This window comes from Schistocerca americana, chromosome 11 (genome assembly GCF_021461395.2).
Source record: "Schistocerca americana isolate TAMUIC-IGC-003095 chromosome 11, iqSchAmer2.1, whole genome shotgun sequence".
In the NCBI taxonomy this organism is placed as follows: Eukaryota; Metazoa; Arthropoda; class Insecta; order Orthoptera; family Acrididae; genus Schistocerca; species Schistocerca americana.
This window is the reverse complement of record NC_060129.1, coordinates 38,913,444-38,932,486: the sequence shown is the minus strand read 5'-3', so window position 1 is coordinate 38,932,486 and position 19,043 is coordinate 38,913,444. Positions and strand designations below refer to the sequence as shown.

The 19,043-nt window shown below is 38.1% G+C and overlaps 1 protein-coding gene across 1 annotated transcript in view; it reads left to right on the top strand.

The window, feature by feature from the left end:
* The window catches only part of LOC124554111, a 171,749-nt gene that overhangs the window by 63,778 nt on the left and 88,928 nt on the right, over positions 1–19,043 (top strand). The window contains exon 6 of the mRNA XM_047128177.1: positions 17,998–18,035. Within this exon, the coding sequence (XP_046984133.1) occupies positions 17,998–18,035 (38 nt within the window). The remainder of the gene's footprint in view (positions 1–17,997; positions 18,036–19,043) is intronic.

The window sequence follows — 19,043 nt, the reverse complement described above, 5'->3', positions numbered from 1 at the left end:
AAGTACTCCATTCAGCAATCTCTGAAACCATTTCAGGTGCATTTTTTGATCTGAATGGCATACTTACAAATTTGGTAGGGTCCCCAGGGTGCCAGACATTGTTTGTGTCACTCCTATGGTGCAACCTCTGTCTCATGCTAACCACTCTTCAGATCCATTGTTGAAACATATTTGCATTGCCCTAAGCTATAGAAGGTTTCTGTGATGTTTGTCAAGAGGTAGGCATCCATTATTGTTTTCTCATATAGGTGCCTGTAATCAAAGAAATGCCTTTCTTTTTGTGTGTCACCTAGTGATTTTTTTGCATGGTGACTATTCCTCCCCCCCTCCCCCCCATGGACTATTACTTTCTTAAGGTATTCCACCTTTCAGCTGTTGATCATTAAATTGCTCCAAAATTGGCTGCAAGTACTTAGGTATTCTGAAAATTGGCAGCAAGTAATAAGGTATTCGGTATCGTGATTCATTTCCCATTGGTATGTGGTGCTGTATAATATGTGTAGCTGGTAATGGTCGTTTTGGAAAAATAAATCCTTAAATTCCAGAAGCAATTTTTCATCCATTGCCTGCAGCTTCCTTCTAGATGCTTCATTTTTCCTTGTAATGCTGTTTCAATGGTGTCTCACAATTATCTATGGCTAACATCCCACATATACCATTATTCTTCCTCAAAGATGTCCATATTAATGATTAACAACCATTTTGTTAATCCAGTGTTGTATGTGCTATCAATAGAAGCAGATACCTTTTTTCAGTCTCAATATGTTTCATTCTTTTCTAATGGTTCTACCACGCACAAAATTCCTACCGGCAAGCTAGACTCAACACTGACTGAAAGTGATTTTCTAGTACTCTTACATACACAGTCATGTGAATCAAGCATTAGTGTGGTTGTTCATGGTTTAATTGGTTCATCTTTTGCTACAGATTCACCTCGTGACATCGCTACACTGGCAATGACTTCACCTAACTACAACCATTTCCACCTTATGTTTCCAAAGACTGATTATATTACAATGCTGATATAACAAATCTTGAAGTGTCGGCAGAAGTGCCAACACCGTGTTGTTTGAGGAAGCCGAAATGCACACTATAAGCTCACGCAGGCTGGCGTGAGGTCTGAAACAGGATACGTAATGAATGCTATAAAGAAAAGTACGTAGCTTCTGGAATACTTAACTTTAACCCATAATTGTAGAACATCGCTCTTGATGATACATGCACATGTAGTAAATATCAATTGAATATGGCGCCTTGCTAGGTCATAGCAATTGACTTAGCTGAAGGCTATGCTAACTATCTTCTTGGCAAATGAGTGTCTTCGTCAGTGTCTGTTGCTAGCTACGTCGGCTGTACAACTGGGACGAGTGCTAGTAAGTCTCTCTAGACCTGCCATGTGGTGGCGCTCGGTCTGCTATCACTGACAGTGGTGACACGCGGGTCCGGCATATACTAATGGGCCGCGGCCGATTTAAAGGCTACCACCTAGCAAGTGTGGTGTCTGGTGGTGACACTACAAATCTAATTGCAGAATCATGTTATAGCCATCACTCATGTGTGGCATAATCTCTGCCCATTGCTTAAATTGAACTATATCCAGGCAAAAGTCTATGTCCATTGATCCTAATAGTGTGACATCTTCATCCCCAACTCCACATAATCTGTATGGTGGTGGATCCCATTGCTTATATTTCACCAGATCACCACTGGTGACTGAAACATGCACCCTTGTGTCCAGTAATATCATGCAACTCTTTCTTCCTACTATTCCTTTTATTGCACAATCCTCCTCTGCATATGGTTTCATAGCATCCAGTCTTACTGGAAAGGACCGGTCATGAACCTGAAGTTGCACTGATATTTGGCACCATATTCCGGCCTGGTTCAGTATTTCTAAAACTATTACTTCTTCTTACTTTATTCACATTACCCTGAGGCAGACAACAGTGCCTCCTTACATGCCTTGTTCTTCCACACCTGAAACATTATATATGAGCTGCAAATGCTGTCCATTTGCCCTGCATTACAGTCAGCAATTCGATCTCCTCAAACTCTATAGCTAATTGCACTATTGTGCGCAAATCTGTTGGACCCCTTTCCACACACATTTAGACATTTCTGGTACATCCATTAATTTTCCTTATCCTATCTGCAAACTGTTTCACACTTTCTGTATTTCCCTTAGTTATTACCTCAAATTGTTCCGTTTAGTGAAATGATAAGTCAGGGTGACCATGGATTTGTTCAGTTAATTTCATTAATCCAGCCCTCAGCCGTAGTACATAAGGAACTGCTAGGTGGAGGCATCCAGTTGCCTTTCCTGTGAAACTATAGATGTCCAGCATTGCCGACAGAGCAAGGAGAGGGCCAAGTGTGGTATCACTCGAATATTGCTGTCAGTGATGTCTCTGGCTGTGACTGCGGTGATAGCACATTAATACAGCTGATGATGGATTTGAACTTCCTCCAGCAAGGGGATCCCTCTTGATTCAGGGTGGACTGCCATGTCTTGTGGTGGAACAGTGGACCTCCCATACTGCATTCTTGGATCTTGCTCCAGGTGTCACAGTCTCATGGAGTAGGCTGTCATACTGCGACGAGAATCATTTAGTACACGAATGGCTGAGTACTTGCATGCTCCTGACTGTGTTCATGTAGGGCTTCAGGCACGTACTCTTAAACACTTCTCTGGTGACAAGTGAGGAAAGACTTCAGTCTTTCCACTAGCATTTTGCAGCATTGGCTGTTGCTATACCGTGCCCAGCTGGCTCTGCTTTGCAATGCAAGTTGGCTGTGTTTTGCTTCACGGTGTGTAACTCTCTCCCCAGCCTGTGACTGGCTCTGTTGCAACTCACTGCTCTAGTATATTTTTTGACTGAATATAGTCAATACGCTACAATGAAACCCAACATAAATTCACACCAAAGAGAACTGAAAATGACCCATAAAAGTGTGCCAGTGGATAAAACAGTTGTGGTGTGGAGTGAGAGATGACATTGTTGTTAAATCTTTCAAGGAGTGTGGCATAAGTACTGCTCTCAATGGCAGTGAAGAACATCTTACATATTAAGAGGACAAAGATGATGATGAACAAGAAGTATGATTTTCAGGGATTTTAAAGGTCAGTTTGGTTTTATAAACTAATAAGTTTTTTAGTCTGGATTTTCAGTCTAATAATAAAAATGGTAAAACTGTTAATTTAAAAAAAATTGTAAAAATTAATGTGCATCTTGTAATCCGTACATAGAGTGTGTAAAATATGGTACTTGCAAGATAACAGCCTAGAAATTGATCCAGCTTGGAAATTATGACCATCATTCTAATATTTTGCATTTACAACCAGCTGAAAGTACAGCTTTTAACATGCACATGAACAAATTCTCTCGCTCTTCCCCAGTGGATCTGCATAATGCTGGAGCCACAAGTACTGTATTGTTGAGGGAGTAGAAGGTTTGTGAAATACTGTTTTTTGTCATTTATTTTATGTTTTATTCATTTTGTAAAAGTGTGTGGTCTCTAACTTGTAACTGGTGGCAGAAATCTACTTGCTTGGAACATTCTCATGTTGCAATTCACAGATGCTGTGTAATTGAATGAATGTGATGTTAAAGTAGTAGTATAGCACTATTTTGCTATTAACAGTGCCGTTGGATGTTAGTGTCCTTAGAATTTACAGCTGGCACTGTTAAAGTGAAGTTCATTTTGCGGGAGATGCACTATTCTTAATGTGATTGAGATGATTTAAAATGATGATCAAAAGTAATTCTGAATTTGGTTAGGTTATTCATTTAAATTCTGAGGTGTGTGTGTGTGTGTGTGTGTGTGTGTGTGTGTGTGTGTGTGTGTGTGTGTGTGTGTGTGTATTTCTTCAGAATATAGATACAATGATGCTGTTAAAATAATACACTACTCATTCTGAAAAGTAAACCACACAGAAGCAGTGGATTGTAGCATGCCACAATAAGACGGCTGCAAAACAGTGGAACTATAATTAGTGATTAGTGATGCATGTAGGCCCAGTACTGCTGTCTTTTGTGTGACAGGCAGGTCAGCATGATGCAGTGGGTCAAACACGGTTTCAGAAACAATGAAAAAAGCATGCCAAATCTAAACGAATGCAAAATCTCCAAGACTTCTTTTACAGAAGCCTGAAATTGAGTGGACACTTTAGTGAGAGATGCTTATAGTTGTTTTCACAACAAAACTTCTTCTTGAAACCTGGCAGAAAATCCAGAGACTCTCATCATATGTGAAGTATGCTAGCAGCAAGACACAATCAATGTCTTATCTGCACAATAGTAACTGAAATATTATCAGTGTAAGTGTGCTAAAGCAGAGTTACTGAACACAGTGTCCCCAAAGCAGTGAAGCAACTTAAATCACTTAATAAAAGCAAGTCTTCTGGTCCTAACTGCATACCAATTACCATATTTACTCGAATCTAAGCCGCACTTTTTTTCCGGTTTTTGTAATCCAATAAACCGCCTGCGGGTTAGAATCGAGTGCAAAGTAAGTGGAAGTTCTGAAAAATGTTGGTAGGTGCCGCCACAACTAACTTCTGCCATCGAATATATGTAGCGCTACACTAGCATGCGTTGCAGGCACAAATACTGGCGCTAAAACCTCTGCGTCAGTAAATAAAAAAAAAAAAAAAAAAAGAGGTGGAAGACGAGCTTTTATCTCCATCCCAAGTTTCGACCATTGCACTTTCATACGTTATCCAATGAAGTAAATAAAAAATCCGTATTGTTCATCTTTGAATGTAGCAGCATTTCAATGTACTATGAAACTCTGACTGGCAAGACTGTTTGGGATGTGTGTGTCAATATGGCCAACTCTACGTTCTGAATTCTTTCTTACCTGTGAGAAGAGATGGTTGCTAATAGGAACTTTTATGAATTGTGATTCACATGCAGTATTCTCTTCATCATAAGAATAATATGAATAAAACATTCTGCCATGTATTCTTTCATGTTTGCTGCTATCTCATTTAAGTCCTATCTGCCTAATAAACTACGAAACTAGAGTGAGACAACAGCAAACACTGAAGAATATACATACAGGTCATGTTTATATTTGTATTATTTTTATGCCTAATAGTGATACAATCAGAAATGAAGCACAGCAGTTGACTAGATTTTTAAATCTAAGATGACTCTAATTTCTTTGCAGAATGTAATGTACTAAAGAGGCATCTGCAAAGATTTTGAAACAGAGAAAAATTTTTGCTGAACTCTCATTCAGAACATCTTCTATCATACACAGTCTATTATTTGATTCTCGTTGATCATTATCAAAGAAAGCAGCAGTGTAAGTAACAACAAATAGCAGTCCCTTGCCATTGTTTCGCTAATGAGACGATTCCTCTCTTTTTTTATTGTAAGCGGCAGTAGCACGCACAAAAGCAAGCGATACCGCGAGCGACGACAGGTCGTAAACACTCATCATCAGAATGCGACAAACAATGCATGACATAGTACAGTAATGCATTTTCATTTAGAGTGGTGTAAACACCAATAACAAAGAGAACAGCACTTATCAGATCAAAGAAAAATAAGGAATCAATTCGAACTAGATGAAGCACGTGAAAAAGGAAGGGTACCCGTATAAATAAGGATGGAGCACCTGATGCATAGCAGTGGCTACCTGGTAAAACTTAACTGCTAAGCTTACAACTCGAACCAAACTACTGTAGCTGTATCATCATTCATTCGACCTAAATTGTGTCTCATATTACAATGGACCAACTTTGTTTCGATTTGGAGGTGGGATCTAAAACTTTTCTCTCCCGTTGAATTTCAAGTCTCAAATTTCAGGTATGGCTTAGATTTGGGAAAATTTTATTCCTTGATTTCGAGTCTCATTTTTCATGTGCGGCTTAGATTCAAGTGCGGCTTAGATTCGAGTAAATACGGTAGGTTCCTTTCAGGGCATGTTGATACAATATCTTCATACTTAACAATCATAAACAACTGCTCACTCAATGTAAGATCTGTACCCAACAACTGTAAAGCTACACAGTCACACCAATGCACAAAAAAAGGCAGTACGAGTAGTGCACTAAATTATAGGCCCATATCATTAACATTGATATGCAGCAGGATTTTGGAACATATATTGTGTTTGAACATAATGAATTACCTGAAAGAGAATGTCTATTGGAATACAGTCAATACGGATTTAGTAAATATTATTCTTGTGAAACACAACTAGCTCTTTACTCATAGAAAGTTTGAGTGGTATAGACAGAGTATTTCAAATTGATATTGTATTTTTGGATTTCCAGAAAGCATTTGACACGATACCTAACAAGCAGCTTGTAGTCAAATTGCATGTTTGTGGAATATCATATCTCGTATGTGACTGGATTTGCATTTCCTGTAATAGGAGTCACAGCTCATAGTATTTGACAGAAAGTCATCGAGTAAAACAGAAGTGATTGCTGGCATTCCCCAGGGTAGTGTTACAAGCCCTTCACTCTTCCTTATCTATGTCAGTAAAGTCATCAGAAGATCAAAACAAACTGCCAACCAATACAGAAAAGTTATCTGTATGGTGTGACAATGAGCATTTGACCCTAAATAGTGGAAAGTGTCAGGTCATCTACATGAGTGCACTAAAAAGAAACCATTAAACGTCAGTTACATGATAAATCACTCAAATCTGAAGGCTATAAATTCAACTAAGTACCTGGGAATTACAATTACAAACAAATTGGAAATAACAGATAGGAAATGCTGTGGGGAAGGTGAACCAAAGAGAGTGTTTTGTTGGCAGAAAACTGAGAAGATGCAACAGAGCTACTAAAGACACTGCCTACTATATGCTTGTCCTTCCTCTTTTGTGGTACGACTGTGCAATGTGGGATCGTTGGCAGGTGGGATTAATGGAGTACACTGAGAAAATTCAGAGAAGATCAACACATTTAATATTATCGAGAAATGGGGGAGAGAATGAGACTGACATGATACAGGATTTGGGGTGGACATTGTTAACACAAAGGCATTTTTTGTTGCAGCACTATCTTCTCATGAAACTTCAGTCACCAACTTTCTCCTCTGAATGCAAAAATATTTTATTGATACCAACCTTTATAGGGAGGAATTATCGTCATAATAAAATAAGGAAAATCAGAACTCGCACAGAAAGATGTGTTTATTTTTTCGACACACTGTTCAAGATTGGAATAATAGAGTATTATTGTGAAGGCAGCTTGATGAACCCGTTGCCATGCACTTAAGTGTGATTTGCAGAGTATCCATGTATGAGGTATGAGAGTAAGTCAATTATTATCCACAAAGTACTAAAAAATTTTATTGTAATAAAATAGGAAACTTACAAGAACAACAATTTTCAACATAGTCTCCTTGCGTTTCAGTGCACTTGGTCCATCATTGTACAAGCTTCCTGATGCTCTCATAAATGAAGGTTCTTGGTTGAGCTGCGAGCCATTAATGCATCACTTCTTTCACTGCTTCATCCAAGGCAAATTGATGGCCCCTTAATGCCTGTTACAGTGGACCAAACAAGTGATAGTCAGAAGGGGCAAGATTGGGACTTTATGGAGGATGATCCAGTACTTTCAAATTGGAGTTTCTGGAGCGTTTCAGCAATGTGGGCAGCAATATGTGCACGGGCATTGTCGTGCAACAACACAACACCTTTTGACAGCAATCCTCGGTGTTTGCTTCAAATTGCAGGCTTTAGCCTAGCAGTAAGCATCTCACTGTAATGTACACTGTTTATTGTTGGGCCCCTTCCCCATAATGTTCCAGTACTGGACCTTGTGTGTCCCAAAAAGCCATAAGGATCAGTTTTCTTGTGAACAGCTGGGTTTTGAACTTTTTCTTGCATAGTGAATTTGGATGTTTCCATTCAAGACTGTGCTGTTTACCACCCGGCTCATAATGATGGATCCATGTTTTGTCACCAGTAATGATCCTGTCTAAGTTGCCCCTTCGTTACCTATAGTGATCCAAAGTTTTTTTTGCAGATGTCCAAGCGCGTTTGTTTATGCAACTGTGTGGAATGTTTTGAGACCCTTCGTGCACAAACTTTATGTAATCCAAGTCTGTTGTGGATGGTTTCATAGGCAGAACTGTGACTAATTTGCAGAAGATGTGCCACTTCATCAGTAGTCAATCGTCTGTCTAAGAGAATCATTTCACATTAACACTCAATGGTTTCTTCATTTTGGCGGTAAATGGCCGTCTGGCTCCTTCATCGTACGTAACACTTGTGTGACCATTTCGGAATTTTTCAATCCATTTGTAGACTCTCTGTTGTGGCAAAACACTGTTCCCCTACTGTACTGAAAGTCTTCAATGAATTTTGCGCCCTGGTATGCCTTCTGACCACAAATAACGGATCACTGAATGTTTCTCTTCTTTGATGCAAATAGACAGAGGAGCAGCCATGATTAACAGCATGGCAGCGATAATGAAACTAACCTAGCAGCTTGAAAATTGCAAAGATATTACAACAAATAAACAAAACATGCGTTATCAGTGTAAAATGACAGTAATACCAAAATAAACAAAAATATAACTAAATTGCAGATAATAACTGACTTACTCTTGTAGATGTAGACTCAGTTGGTGCAGAGTTGTCTTACGAAATGGAAATGTTTAATCCAGTGCCACTATGCCTTGCCAGTTTTGCAGGGTGAAGTATTGCCATGTGAGTTTGTTGAAATGGCACAGTATCATTGGTATCCAGGAGGTAATATGTCATTCTGCGACATTGCAGCTCAAACAGGACACACTGCTTCAACAGTGAGGCAGATGTGTAACCAGAGGTGATGGGTATTGGGGGACACAATGTGATCCTATCATGAGATGACAACCATCTTGTTGGCTTGACCATAAGGGACAGAACAGCTTTGAACACAGTGTTGGTGTGACTCTGGAGCCCTGCAAGGACACATCTTTGTTGACAGTTCAGCACTGTCTTTTTTGGGCAGGACTGGTGACATGCATGCCATTGCATTAGCTTCTATCGACCAGAACCCAGCAATGCTGCAGACTGCAATGAGAACATGTAAATGATGGCAGTGGTGTGGTGAGTGGCAAAACATATTAGTTGCAGAGGAGTCCTGCTTGAACTTTCTTGCCATGGTGGTTACATAAATGCTCAACTCTCCCTTGGTGAACACGATTGGGCAGACTGTATTGTTGAGCAGCACTGCAGACAAATGCCAAGTGTGATGGTTGGTGTGCCATTGCATGTAATGTGCAATCTCACCTTCTATATCATGAGGGCAATATGAACAGCTAGCACTACAACTGGAAGGTTTTACAGCTCTAGGCACTGCCTCTCCTGCAGACTGTTCCAGTGGTTCAAATGGCTCTGAGCACTATGGGACTTAACATCTCAGGTGAAGACTCCCCTAGAACTTAGATCTACTTAAACCTAACTAACCTAAGGACATCACACACATCCATGCGTGAGGCAGGATTCGAACCTGCAACCGTAGTGGTCGCGCGGTTCCAGACTGGAGCACCTAGAACCATTCAGCCACAGCGGCTTGCGCAGACTGTTCCAAATGTCATATTTCAGCAGTACAATTTCCATCAGAATGTGACAAGGAATGTGCAAGTTTTCTTTGAAATACAATGGGTACTACTGCTCCCCTGGCCTGCCCATATGCCTAACATGTTGCCCATTAAACATGTCTGAAATATGGTCCGTCGACAACCTGTTCATTCAAGTCCTCCTGCAGCCACAGCTGATGATGATTTGTGGACACACCAACAAACCACAAGGCTGAGTGTTTCCCAGTGGCATATTCAGGCACTCTTTGATTCCATGCTCTGGCGTTTAGCAGTGTTGATTGGAGCACATGATAGTGCTACTCTGTACTGAATTTCCACAGTCACAGTGCATTTACAGGTCTGTAATGCTAATAATCTGTGTAGTGTGAGGTCCATAATCAGTGGAATAAATTTCGTTGTAGGGTTTCAATTTTTCCAAACAGTATTGCATTACATGTACATTCACACACATACTCGGCAAGCCACCACACAGTGTGCGGGTACCCTGTGCCATACGAACTGTGTATATGTCTTAGATTGATATATTATGTACTCATATTACTTTTCAAGAATAACATGTTCTGAAACAATATGTTGAGCAGATGCCGACATCCCCTCTCCTGTGCCCTTGGCTTTCACACGCCGCAAATAGGTCAGCTCTGGTTGACACTCCAGTGTACAGTACTTTGCACTCAGGCATCAGGCAGATGTGATGGGAAAGAGGAAGTGAAAAAATAACTGGTGGACACCCAATTTTAAAAGCTGTTCATTCAGAAGGTCTTAACTGCGTACTATCAGAATTACAGCCAAAATTGTCAAGTGGTATCCATTGCTTTGGCTGATACATTGCAAGTACGCTTTTCTCTTCTTAAAATAAGGGTCTGAATTGATAAAAATTCCTCCTCGGGTTCAAACCCCAGTGTGAACTAGTTGTAGTCTGTTGTTTGTTCTGACATTCAATTCACTGCTTTATTCTACAATATATTAAACAATACTGTGTTTGTAAATAAGAGGTTACAAAACTGTCCATCTCCAACATTAGCAGTATTTAGAATAAGCAAATACAAGGAAATGTTTCTATATACACAAGTGTCATATCAGTGAGATATAATTTTCTGCTCATTTACGTGGTGCTTCAAGTTATTATGTAGCGCATTTCAAGTTTGAATTACAGCTAATTTAAGTGGTCACACATCTTGATCACACTGCATAATACTTAATTTGTCAAAGTAATAGCTAAACACAAAGTCACTAAGGAAAAAGGTAACAGTGCAGTGTGCTTTGTTTTTTGGTATGTGCCATTGTGGAGTATATTTAGTTCTGGTCAAATTAATTGAGTATTTTTAACCAAATTGTGGATACTCCAGATCCAGTTGAGTTCCAGACAAACTATATGTGTTTGCTGTACAGTTTGATGTATTGTTTATGGTTGTGGCATTGTTGGCTTAAGAAAAATATAATTTCTTGTTATTGCAGTCATTGCTTATAAAAATTATTGAATTAAAAACTGTAGAGTGCTACACGAAGTTGAGGTAAACAATTTGATATAACACTGTTATATTGAAAGTGATACAATGACAGTTGGCTGTGCATCTTGTTTTTGAGAGATAAGTCAGCATAATTATAATTTTTGATTTTTTGAACACTTCTTTTGTTGATGTTATTCACTTACTTTGGCAGCAGTCATCTTTTGTTTGTCACTGAGATGATGAGCATATTTAAATGTGTGAGAAAAGTTCCATTTGCTATCATAGCATTGACTTTGGAAAAGTCCTAAGATTCCTTGAAGATACTACTGCAAAAGCTGTATGAATATGGATTGAAATGCTGCCTCATAGTTGCTGTTGGCCTTTTCTCACTGGCAAGTATATTCAATGGATAGCAGGTTTTGGGCCTTCTTCTTGGCTTAGGACAATCAGAGTTCACCAGAGCAAAATATTAAATGCAATTCTGTGCATGTTACAAAATTAAGTGGAAAATATTCATTGTCAAGCAACCCTTTGCATCAGATGCTGGATTCACATGACTATCTTACCTGTAGTATATGAAAGTTTGAATGATGGATTAATTTTCAGTTATCATATTTATTTGTCCAAATTAATTTCCAGCGCTCCTTACAAAGACTTGATACCATATTTTATGGACTATATGACACACTTTTTCCATCAAAAAACTGCCTTCAAAATTCAGTTCTATCTTACACTCGAAATTAATATAAATATGCCCAGTGTTTGATTTAAAATTCCCATTACTTATAAAAATGGCCAACTATTCAATGCCACAAGAAACTTCTCTGATCCTGGCTGCATTGGATTTAGCTGGCAGCAGCAGTGCACCGATGTGATGAACATGAGTTGCGGGGATTCAAATTCTTGCTAAAATTGTCTTCCTCCCGCCCTGCCATCACAAATCTAGAAAACTGTCTAGCCTACGGTGCATCAATGTGGTCTACAGTGCAGTGAACTTGAGCTGAAAGTGATTTGTGTTATCAGTAACAGTACAACTTCTTTTTTAGCAGCTAGTTCTGTAATGGAAAAAAATAAAAGGTATTCATATGATGCAGGCTATAGATTGAAAGTAATAGTATATGCAGAAGAACGTGGAAATAGAGGAGCTAAGTAGCATTTTGGCACTCCAGCAACAGAAAAAAAATTCACAATTGGTGGGCTTGTAAAAAACAGAGGAAATGATGTAACTAAAAATGCAAATAGATGACTAATGCAAAGTGGCCACAACTAGATAATGATATATTGAAATGAATTCAAGGGCACCATAAAAATCACATTCGAATTAATACAAAACTGATTCAAATACATGGTTGTAAAATAGCTCTAAAGTGGTAATTAACAGATCTAAAGGGTGGAGTTGGTTGGCATCAAGATTTATGAACCATCGTAGACTTTACATGCAAACAAAAACCAAAATATCTCAGAGAATGCCACAAGAGTATGAAGAGAAAATACTGTCTTTACAGTGCCTTATTATTCAGTGTCAAAAGAAAGTTGGGATGGACAAGGCTGGTATGAAGTCAAGGATTAACAGTGTGGGAGAGAAAGAAAGGTGCTTTATTGAAGAAGAATACTCTTCCTGTGCTAGATCAGTTCATCAGTCATTTGTAAAATTTACCATGAAAGAGAAATTGAGACAGAGAAATACAGAGCTTTCAGTTATTCTGGGAGGACTTACTTCACAATTGCAACTTCTTGGTGTCTCAATAAATAAACTATTTAAAGTATATTTGAGAACAGATTGGAACAAATGAATGATGGGTGAAACCCGACATGAATTCATGCTGATGGAGCTTCAAAATGCCCTGCAATCAAAAATGTGTGTCAGTGTCTACAACAGTCATGGTCTAGAGTGAGGGAAGAGATAATTGTCAAACCTTTCAGGAAATGAGGCATAAGTAATGCTCTCGATGGCAGCAAATATCATCTTATGTATGAAGAGGACAATGGTGGTGGTGGTGGTGGTGGTGGTGGTGGTGGTGGTGGTGAGGAGGAGGAGGAGGAGGAGGAGAAGATGACAGTTTTCAGGAATTTTAAAGGTCAGTTCAGTTTCATAAACTAATAATGTTTTTAGTCTGGTTTTGCAATCCAATAATAGAAATGGTAAATATTTTTATATTGTTTGAAAATTAATGTGTCTTATAGTCCATAAAATATGGTAGTTCTTTTCTTTGAATGAGTTTTGATTTGATCAGATGAGCTCACATCACACACTGTAGTTAAGGATTTCTGCTGCCATCCGGAGGGGCACCGGATTGCATAGAGCAATCTGCATGACAAAACAGTGGTTGTACTCTGACACTGTTGTTTATTATTTACTTTGTTCATCTCACCATGGGTAAATACAGTACTACTGCAGTAGCAGTCAAAAGTGTTTTGTAGAAAGCGTTAGTTACAATTACATCAAGATAAAAGTGTGCAATAGAAAAATAACTGCCAGTGGATAATTGAAAATTATGTAATTTGAATCCATTTACTATAAATCTACATATAATTTAAACAAAGTTACATTACATCTAAATAGAAATAACAATTCTGATGACTCAAAAGTGATTTGTAGGTCTTACATACATATAAAACTATATTGGAATCTCAAGAACAAATTGCCAAATCAGTGATTTGCTACATAGCCATAGCCTTCGATCACAGCTGCACAGCTAATTGGCGTTGAATCCACAAGCTATTGTTATGGGTCAACTGGGAGTTTCAACCACGTGTCCACTAAGGTACCAGCAAATTAATCCTTGTGTGAGTAGCTTCTATTGTGAACACTTTAATTCAGTGCATAGTAGAGGTGTTCAGTTCACTTTATATCCAGAATTTAATTCAGCGCATACTAGAGGTGTTCAGTTCAATTTATATCCAGGCTCTGGCTTAGGCACTCCAAAAGTTTGATATTTTGATCTGAAAAGGATTTTTTTTTTTTTTTTTTTTTTTTTTTTAGAGAGGGGTGCATTTTGCGTTATTGTCCTTCTGAAATGTCCAATTATGTGACATATTCCTCTCCACACATGGAACCATATTCTTTTCTGAAATGTCACTGTACAGGAAACAAGCAGTTTGGTCTTCTGTTTCGCCTAAAGGACCAACACCTTCCCTAGAAAAACACCTCCACCACCGTGCTTAATGATCTATACCTGATACCTCTTTGTCCTTGTAGCCTTTTGGTCAGCATATACACTGCACACCATCAGAAGAAAATATATTAAATGTACTGTTGTCACTCCATAAAACCTTAGGCCAATCTGTAGCATTCCAAGCTTGGTGTTTCTTTGTAAACTCTGTTGTGTCATTACTTTTTGAATTTATGAATGGGTTTATGTGACGGTCATCTAGATGTAAATCACATGCTGCTGAGTGAATTTTTATGGTAGACGCTTGTAAGTTTAGCTTCAGATGATCCCTACTTTTTTGAGCTGTTCCTCTTGAAACAGCAACTGATTGCTTACAAATCATTCTGTTCTTCCTCCTTGTTCTTTTTTGAGGATGACCTGAGCTTGGCTTATTAGCTACTGTTACTTCCTGTTTTTACCACTGACTGTGCACATTTGTTAGTTGTGATATGCCATAGACTCTAGCAGTGCTAGACATGCTACCTTCCAATCTTCAAAATGTGCAAAACAGCTTGTCTCACATCAAGCGAGTGTTCTGTTTTAGTATATCTCTAGTCGTCATTACAAGTAAACAAACGTTGAGTGAATGCCCAAGTAACAATAGTTAATGAATACTATACCATCAAGGCAAGTTACATAATACTTTTGAGCTAAAGGAATATTTACTTACCTTGTTATTGTACGACCTTGCCCGTTCACTAGATATGTAACTGCAGCAGCATGAAGCTTCTCATGGAGTGACAGTTATGTGCATTGCTCTATTTTGACTGTATGCCAGCAGTCCTGACAGCATAACTCCACAACTATAAAATACTTCTGAGCATTGCTGTAGCCCAGCATAACACTCTGGATACTTACTTTCCTACATATTTGCTTCTTTTAAATTGAGAGACTCTTGGTACTGCTTGCAGTCACTTTTTTGCAGTACATATATCGTCATTGTGCTTTACTCGGAAGCTATTACAAATGTGGAACTAAAATTTTCCATTCTCTAACATTACAGGCCAGCGAAGGTTTCACATTTACTTATGCTACTCCTTCATCTGTTCACTTTTCTTCCCCATCCTTCTGACGTCCAATTTCTACCTTGTATTTTTGGAAATGTTTTGTCTTGGGAGACTTCGTGACCTTTCATTTCTGTTTACACATTTAGTTTGGTCCTCAATTTCTTGCTTACTTACTCCACTTTCTTCTAGCTCTTTGGCACTTTCCTAACCCAGTGAGCTCTTTTAAGCTTTATTAATACTGCACAGTTTTTCTTGACAGTATGCTAGGACTGATTAGTATTCTTTGTGTAATGTTGTCTGCAGTTTTTTACTATTTGTTTTTGTAAGGTTTGTATTGTTTCTAAATTTATTTGGTTATATTGCTGTTCTGTTTCCTGATATCTTTATTTTTTCTGAATTTTTGCCACCTTTTATTGATCCTAAAATAAGTGTTTTTGGGGCAGATGTGCATTCTGGCAAAATGATTCCCTTAGAAGTTGGAAGCTTTGCAATTTTAGAGAATGAATTTTTATTATAAACATCTTTTGTTAAGTAAAATGCAAAATCCATCTTTCATAGTCTTGCTCTTGTGGCTTCTTTTCCCCACTAATGGCTGGGTGATTTCTTGTAGATACTTAAATTGCATTTTCCCCGATACTCCCATACTTTGTACCTGATTTGGATGTTGCAGCCTTGTTCTTAGTTATTACTGCTTGTTATCAGAGGAGATTTTTAATCATGCTTTCCCTACTGTTTTTCTTTCTCTCTATTTTTGTGCTTCCTCTACACTGCCAATAGTGCTAAGTCACCTACAAAAGTTACAGTGAGCTTTGAGATTATCTGTTTTCCTACCAAGTATTGCTCCACTTTTGATATTACAGTCTGACAACCTCTCCTGTTCAGTGATTTCTTTTTCAAGTATAGACTGAAACAAGAATGGATATAGTCCTTTGATTTGGGTAAAGTCTGTTCTTGTCTCAAATGGGGCTGAAAGTCTTTTAGGAGGACTTGTGTTGTCTTCTGTATTCCAGATTCTTTAAGAATTTTGAATAAAATTGGTCTTGCTTTATTGTAATAGTCTTTTTAAAATTTACAAATATATTCAATAGTATTTTGCTCTTTCACTTCTTTCTTATTAATTTGTTCTTCACAGGACATATCTGTCCTAAGCCATGCCTGATATCCCTTGTATTGTAGAATTTGGGCTGTTATGTAATTTTCTCCTCATGCTTTTCATGGCATTTTTTTTAATCATCTGAGAATATGGTTTATCTTAAATTCATTATCTTTTTGGAATTATGCTTATTGGCAGATGAGCCATCTGATACTCTCAAATCATGTTATTTTAGCAATGTGTATGTGTGTGTATGGGGGGGGGAGAGGGGGGGGGAATGGGCAGAGGATTAGCTGCAAACAACTTTTCTAAAGTCTTTTTCTTACCAGTGTTTCCTTTTTTCTTACATCCATAGCCAGGCAGAAATTTATCCATGAAAACATTTTCTCCCTGGACTGTTATTCAATGTATTATCAAAACTGCTATTTTGGCAGTTTCTCAAGTGATAGCTCATTGTGGTGTCTGGCTTGTTTCATAATTCCTTTTCAGACAACACTTTCCTTGTGTTAACCGTGTTTACAAATTCCATACTGATAATAAGACGGGGAATCTTTGTCTTCTATATGCCTGCAAAATGACATAGCATTTCATGCAATAATATCTATAAAAGTCATGTCCTACTGCGCTTTTTAATTTATACTCCCCATGCATCAGGTATGACATTTAGTAACTTTGACTTCATAGTGAGGTGTCACTTGAGAATGGCATAACAGTCAAAACTCCAGTAGTGAATAAATACATTTAACAGCCATTTAGGCAGGAAATGTTTTAATCTCCATTGTCTACCAGTTTGAGGATTAAAATGTAATAAAATTTTTATATTTTATCTCTGGTACGTCATCAAATTCTTCTTAACATTGTTTTCAAAACTGTTTTACTTTGTCTCTGTTATTCTTGTTATCCTGGTTTATTGGTGTGTGGCCATTAATTTTGTCTGTCTTTCATTTGTATATTAAAATGCTACAGGGAGAGTGTGTTTTTTAAGGCACTGAAAAATTTGGAACTGATTGTAGTACAGATTTTCCATTTATGATTGCAGAGCCTAGTCTTGGGATAGCTTTATGTATTTTTTCCTTGTTTTCCCTGTGAACAATATATAATCATGAGAAACTGGCATTTCTTCATCGGTGAATCTGATATTTTGTAATGGTAATATTTTAATTTGTAGCAAATATACAATGTCAGACAGTACTTTCAGTTTGCTAATATTTATTAGTATTTGTATATTTAATGTTGCAAGCTTGTACTTAGTTCTGGGTTTGAATTTTACAGCTGGGTTTAGAATACACTCCTCATCCTTGCAAGTTATTTTGGAGCTGCCCAGAACAAAAAAGCCCAGATGGGTCACTTGTTATGATGTATTCACCTCTCTGTGAATAACAATTTTCATAATGAAATAAGTAAAAGAAAATTTTCTGCAAGGCATAAGTGCATGACAGATGAAAGACATCTTTGGCCACTTTTCTTTTGAGTCATCTAGTGGGAATTATGGTTACAACTGCCCTGCTGGCTTGCATAGTTATTTACAGGATCAAAAACGAATGGTGGAATCAAGTGTGAAGTCACACTGATATTCTGTTTCAATAATGACAACATTTTGCATATCATGTTTTCTTTAATGATATTTTCAAGTTTCACATACAGGATCTTATGGACTAATCAGATGTTGGTGGGTGTTAGTAGAATTTTATTTATTTACTCTTATCAGTTGTGAATCACTGGACATTTCTTGAAATATTTCAGGTGGCAACCTCAACAAGCTATGCATCCAGTAGTGCAAGGTAAGTTTTCATTATTTACTGCATGTGGAAGTACTTCAGATATGAAATGCACTTTTAAAATTATTCAGTATTACCAGTAAGCTATGACATAACAAGGCAGTACAGTCAGTAATGCTATTCTCTACAACAGTCATAATGTGATCATTTCTGAATAAATAGAACCAATTTATAATATGCAAACAGAAAAATGAAAGTTCAGGTGGAATATCAGCAGCTGTAGTGTGCCTAATACAGAATGTCACATAAAAAAATCTCAAATTCAACAAATTCACCTTGATGGGCACTGGCTAATGTTATTCAACTGTAAAGCAAGTAAGAAGAAAGGGTGAGTGGCTATATATCAACAGACTGGAGCTAATTCCCAACCATGATACTTTACAGAATATAGTGTTGAACATCTTTTTCAATGCTTTGCTGCAGTGATGCTCAGGAAACACACAAGCTTGTAGTATTGACAGTTTAAAGGCCCTCATCAAGAAGTATCTTAAGTAGCTGGAGACAGTTTCAGTAAGGTTATGAAGGCTTAACTAATTAATCCTCATTGATTGTGGAGACAGTAATATTGTTACTCTGTCACATATACCTAACTGAGGGCACCTGGATGATGTCCAGTTTCGAAAATCTGCCACAGAAAAATTCTCTAAAAAGACTAAAGGACCTATTGCAAGAGCCATTGACTATTTGTTTTGAGACCCAATGACCATTAGTGCTTTAGAAGTGGAGCCAAAGGCGAGTGTTTCACCCAACTGTGCTAATAAACGTGTACTGATCATTAGGTGCAGGTCATAGGAGGAAAGTATGTTTTCATAGGATCAAAATAACCCCCCCCCCCCCCCCTACTCAGAGGCTCACCACACTTTGGTGAGTTTGTGCTCGGCCACGGGGCCCCCAGCCTTTGCAGCACCTCATCGTTCTATGTGCTGCATGTCCGTCCTGCTATTCTTTTACCCCATCCTTGATGTTCATGTTTTGGATGATTTCAGGAATGTGTTTCAATAGCATGGCATC